The 6143-nt window shown below is 39.2% G+C and overlaps 1 protein-coding gene across 1 annotated transcript; it reads right to left on the bottom strand.

Annotated features, from left to right (window-relative positions):
* Window positions 1–3900: 3900 nt before the first annotated feature.
* LOC101289087 (RNA guanine-N7 methyltransferase activating subunit-like) lies at window positions 3901–4589 on the bottom strand. The gene has a single exon (XM_033438102.2). It carries the CDS (start codon window positions 4467–4469, stop codon window positions 4116–4118), a length of 354 nt encoding a protein of 117 aa, XP_033293993.1. The 5' UTR covers window positions 4470–4589; the 3' UTR covers window positions 3901–4115.
* Between the last annotated feature and the right edge of the window lie 1554 nt (window positions 4590–6143).

Raw genomic sequence — 6143 nt, 5'->3', positions numbered from 1 at the left:
CCCAGGCCTTCAGGATCCAAATCCTGCTCCCTTTCTACTATATTATACGAGGAATATGAAGAACCAAAAGATATAGTTTCTGTACCCAAGAAGCTCAAGGTACTTCATAGAAAAATAAGTAAATATGGATTTTTAATTCTCTTTACAAATCAAAGAAAGCTAAGTTAAAATTTAAAATTAGTTAATTGAATAAAAAATAATTTTAAAACGGCAATGTTTAATTTTGGCAAGAGCTGAGTAAAATCAAAACTTTTCCTACAACTTGGTTAAAATTTACTTTGAAAGAAATTTAGCAATCTAGATCAAGAACGATAAAAGTATGTATACCCTCTTTTATACCCTTTATTATTAATCCATTTCTGGGACTTTAGTCTAAGACAGTATTCTAAATGTTGAAAAATGGCACAAAGTTATTACTGGCGGAGTTGGAAAGAACACTTCTGTGTTTCCCCTTTACCCTCACACTGCTACCATGTGCACAATACTTCACTTCTGACACCGGGTGTGTGGGTTTTCCACACATCAAGTAATTCTCCATGACACCAACTGGATTGCCTAAGATTCCCTTTAATTCTGACTCTATTTGCCTGGAGTTAGTGTCCGATCCCACAAGTTAAAGACTCAGGCCCCCAAGACTGCCCCCAACTTCAGATGCCAATCGCAAGTCCCAGGCTGTCATGCATACTTTTCATCAATTAGCTATAAATCAGGGTTTCCACAACCCTCTTCTCTTGGGTTTGATAGTTTACTTAGCATGGCTCACAGAACTCAGGGAAACATGTTTACTGGTTTATTTTAAAGGATATAATACAGGATATGAGTGAGCAGCCAGATGAAGAGATACATAGGACAGGGTTTGGAAGGGTTCGGAGGCCAGGATACTCTGTCCCCATGGAGTTGAGGCGTGCCACCCTCCCAACATGTAGATGTATTCACCCAGAAGTTCTCTGAACTCCACACTTTGGGGATTTTTATCGAGGATTCATCACCTAAGCGTGATAGATCATTAACTCTATCTCCAGTCCCTCTCCATTATCTGCAGAGGGGGTGGGGCTGAAAGTTCCAAGCTTCTAATCATGGCTTGGTCTTTCTGGTGATCAGTCCCCATTCTGAAACCATCCAGGAACCCACCAAGAGTCATCTCATTAGAACAAAAACACTCCTGTCACCCGGGAAATTCCAGGCAATTAGGAGCTTCGTGTCAGGAATCAGGGTCAAAGACCAAATATTGGAACACCGAGATTCTTTTAGTGCTCATGTCACTTAGGAAATTACAAGGGTTTTAGGAGTTCTGTGCCAAAAATTGGGGGCAGGGATGATTATATGTACTTTATCTATATTACATTAGCAGCAGTAATTTTAAAAACAGGAAAAAATAGAAACAACCTATATATCCAATTTATTACCTAAATGTTTGGGTTAAACAGTTTGGTCTGTCTGTGGAATATTATGCAACCATTAAAATAATGATTATAAAGACTATGTAGCATTATAAAAGCATGCCAATACTAAACAAATACACATTTGGGTATACAGTATATCAAATACTTATGATTTATGTTATAAGAAAGATATAGCATAAAGATGAAGAAAATACATGAAATACTGATGTATTGCAGTGGAATAGTTTTAAAATGTTCTTTTGTTTCAAATTTTTTATTAATTTTATGATGAAGGGAAAAAAATCTCCAAACTTTCCTGGCATTGTCTGCTGTTGCAAGACAAAATACACTCTTTTTTTTTTTTTTAACTTGTGCTTTAGTTCCAGTAGAACTAAGTTTTTGGAAACTAGCTTTGTTTATTAAATTGTAATCAGATATTCCTAGCTCAATCTTCAATAGTTCTAATAAGGGAAATACAACACATTTGACACTTAAGTGTAACTGTCACAACTTCTCCATTCATTGTGAATCTGTACAATTAAAAATTTGAAGACATTATGGCTCCTAGGATTAGTGGTTGAGATTGGGGGTGCAAGGTCAGTCTCTTGGCTTCCAAGGAAAGTACTTCCTTTCATTGTGCCCTGAGTGTGTCTACACTGTGAGATGGAGAAGAGGATTTAGAGCTTGCTATCGAGATATGAATTCTCGTTGGCTCTGGCAAGGCTGTTGGGGCTTCCTTACATATTTCTGAAAGAAATATTTTGAAAGGGGAATGGTTCCTTAGTTCTGCTGCGGCCTCAGCTTGGGACTTGGTGACTCTCTGGCTGTCACAGCAAGGGGGGGAGGTGAGCCAGCACAGATAGCTGGACAAGAGTTGGAGCTCACATCAGATGTAGGCAGGCATGAGCCCAAGGCCTAGGGAAGGAATAAGTAGGATGTGGGGTTGGTGGGGGATTGGGTACTGGGAATAGTATAGGGAGGAGCTGGGAACGAAGGCAAGGCCAGGGTAGAGTTCCATCCAGAGATGGAGCTGGCTCACAGCAAGAGTCAGTGCTCATGGGACCAAAGGGTGGACATAGGCTTGAACATTCAGCCTTAACAAAGAAAGCAAAGGCAAGAAACAGGAGCCACAGAAGAAGCTGGGCTGAAGCCAGAAGGAATCTGGTGTTGTAAATGGGAGCAAGGAAAGGGTGGAATTCTGGGGGAGACTCTTTCCAACTCCAGCTGCCTGTTATTATGGCTCACACGTTCCAGGCACAGAGAATTCAGCGTCCAGAGTGCCCTGAAGGAACTCGACAGCTTATAACCAAATGCCATGCAGGTTTCTGGATAAGGTGTCCCAACTAGCATCCTCCTTAAGACACCACCACTGCTCCAGTGTCTGTAGCCTGGACTCAAAAGATCATTTGACTGCTGGGAAGCCCTTTCTCTCAAGAACTATGGCTTACTGAGAAAACAGGATCTCTGCCATAACTGCCCAGATAAGCAATACAGAGTTCAAATACTTCTAATGCTATTGGTAAAGTATTTGCCATTTCAAACTATCAGGGATAGATTCTCCAATCTTTACAGATGATTTTTAATCCTGGAGGATATATGTGCACAGACACACATCTCATTCCTCATTTAGATATTTACAATATGTATACAGTTGACCCTTGAACAATGTGGTGGTTAGGAGTGCCAACCCTCCGTGCAGCTGAAAATTCATGTATAACTTTTTTTTTTGTTACTTACAAGTATTTTATTTGAGTAAAACCATTATAATGGCCATTAAAATGATGTGAAATACAGTGATCACTCTGAAAGGAAGTTACAGCATCACTGGATTTACAGAAGAGGAAGCAGCAAAGGTGCACATTTGGAGGTGAACATAACATTGTAAAATCAACCCACATTAAATACCATAAAAGTAACTACAAAATGCAGCATTATTTACATATGATTGAAAAGGAAGGGAACATTTCAGAGTTAAACTTTTGTATAATGCATGAATTTTGACCTGGTATGTTTAAGTTAGCAAAAAACCTTAGAGTTTGTATAAAATTATTGTGTGCCTTAATCCCACCTACCACTAGATCAAGACATTGAAACTGAGAATGATTCCTTCCTGATTTTACAGCTTTATTCTTGATATCCCTCTAAAAAGAGACCAGAACGATTGTGAAGAAGATTCATACCTACAGAGTAATTACAAAGTACCACAGTCACATAATAACAAAAGCCAAACGAAATATACTACAACTGTTTTCCTTTCAACTACTACTATGTCACAAGTAAGCACAGTTGTGCATTTAGGAGTTGATTGTACTACTTCTGTAAAATATTAGGAATGAGCACATCTGAGTATAGGGATACTTACTTACCTTACAAAGTAAAAGCAAGCATTTTCTATGTAAAATCTTTATTTCTGTGTAAAACAAAGAACTCCTGAAAGTCAAACAAGGAAAAAATTCACAACATTCAAAGCACTATTAACTCATGAAATAAAGAAGAATCTGAGGTAGAAGTCAAGCGATATAATCCACAACCTTTTTAGGGGAGTATTTATTGATATTTCCAGCAGCCATCATATCTCTCCAGTAAGATCTAATTTTAAAAATGTCTCAAGTTCCAAAAAGTCAGTCCACTCTCTACAATCAGATGTAAAACTATGACCAACAGAAAACACAACATAAACTTTTGTCATATTAACAGAGTAAATGGTTTTACTAAAAACTGCTGACATCTCTATCAGTAGTAGCCATAGGGAGGCCGTTGGTTGTGACCATAGTGTCCATATTGATGGGGGTAGTAAGGTTCTTGTCTGTGCTGCGGGTAATTGTTACCCCAGGATCGTCCATGCCACTGATTGGATCGATTGTCGCTTGGCCACCCCCGTCTGCTATCCCTACCTCTGAACTGTCTGTTATCTTGCAACCGATTGCCTCTCTTTCTTTGGTTCCCACCAGCTCTGCTATTCCATTCCTCAACAATTGGAGGGGACTCAGGAGGGCGTTTCAGGTATTCCTGGTACTCTTTGTCATCTGTGAATCTACTGACAAACATCTCTTCAAAATTTGGAACAGCTTCAGAAGTGTCAGTCATTCTGAAATTCCCAGGGATCTGAGGCAGCTGTACTATTTAATGTTTAGATTGTTTAGATCTCCGGCCCAGAGCACCATCACAGGATCTCCAGACCCCTTCAGCTCTCCAAGGTAACAGGGCCACTTTCATGTATAACTTTAATGTCAGCCCTCTGTATCTGCGGTCAGCATCTGCACATTCAACCAACCAGGGATCATGTAGTACTGTAGTACATATTTATTGAAAATATAAGTGGACCTATGTGGTTCAAACCCATGCTGTTCAAGGGTAAACTGTTTGTATATATGTTTGTATAAATATATTTATATATCTATATCTACATATATATGTATACACACATATATTTATATTGCCTATCTTCTTTTTTGGTTTGAAAAAGTATTTTATTTTTTATTGAAATATATTTGACAGATAACATTGTGCACATTTAAGGTGTACAAGATGTTGATATGATACATTTGTATATTCTTATATGATGGCCACTGTAGAGATAGTTAGCACCTCTATCATGTCACATAATTATGATTTTTTTTTGTGGTGGGAATAATTAAGATCTAGTCTCCTAGTGAGTTTGCTGATTATAATACAATAGTGTCTATATTCACTATACTCTGCATTAGATCTCTATGACTTATTTATCTACTAGTTGCAAGTTTGTCCCTTTGATCAACACCTCTTCTATTCCCGCCACACCCCAGCCCCTGGCAATCACCATTCTACTCTCTTTTTCTATAAGTTCAGCTTTTCTACATTGCACATGTCAGTGATATTGTACAGTTTTTATCTTTCTCTAACTTTTCTCACTTAGCATAATGTCGTCAGGTTCCATTCATGTTGTTGCAAATGGTAGGATCTCCTTCTTTCTCATGGCTGAATTTTCTGCCTATCTATCTATCTCGAATCTTCTTTAACCACTCGCCTACCTTTTTCTCTTAAAATTTGCTTATAAAATATGACGCCTCTGGATTAAGGTCACCTTGACAATTTTTCTACTCTATACGTGTCTTTCAGCTTGTCACTGGATTTAACATAGACTAGAACATGGCGTGTCTCATGGAAAGTTTTCATAGGCTCTGCCATTCTATGGTCTCAGCCAATACTGTACTGAACTGTTGGTGGGAAAACAAAGCAAGGTGTCTAACAATCCAGGCAACCAAACAGCTCATAGACAGTGGCAAGTGGGGCCCATTACGTGTGACTTTCTGCTCTAAGTCCTCTCTGCCACTAAGAAGTTCTTGAGCTTCAGAGTCACTGACTGAGTCTTGACAAAGGCTCTCCTTGACCAAACCTTAGTTAGGCTCCTTTGAACCCTTTAGGCCTTGACCTTGGTGTCTGTCCTTTTTGGGCCAGCATCAATCAGTCACAGCAAGAATCTTGCTAAGTTGGTTTAAAGAGGGCCCCCTACCCTTGATATCTGGTCATCCTCAATATAGAAAAGTCCACATTCCCCAGCATCCCCCAGGTGATATATGATCACCTTGGCTTGCCTTCAGCAAGAGTTCTATCAAGTCGCTTTAGGCAGAAATCCCCCTCACCCTTGTAGATAATGTAAGTAATCCTTTCCGTAATTTTCCACCCCCTGACCTCCACCCTTGACTAGAAATCCCCACTTGTGCATGCTGTTTTGGAATTGAGCCCAGTTCTATACTGAGATCTCTTTCCCCCTATTGTAAC

Source organism: Orcinus orca, chromosome 1 (assembly GCF_937001465.1).
Source record: "Orcinus orca chromosome 1, mOrcOrc1.1, whole genome shotgun sequence".
NCBI classification, from domain to species: Eukaryota; Metazoa; Chordata; class Mammalia; order Artiodactyla; family Delphinidae; genus Orcinus; species Orcinus orca.
Note: the sequence above shows the minus strand (reverse complement) of the source record. Positions and strands in the feature narration are given on the sequence as shown.

Excerpts from the sequence above, each read along its gene's own strand:
- LOC101289087 (XM_033438102.2), bottom strand. The coding sequence starts at position 4,469 with ATGACTGACACTTCTGAAGCTGTTCCAAATTTTGAAGAGATGTTTGTC.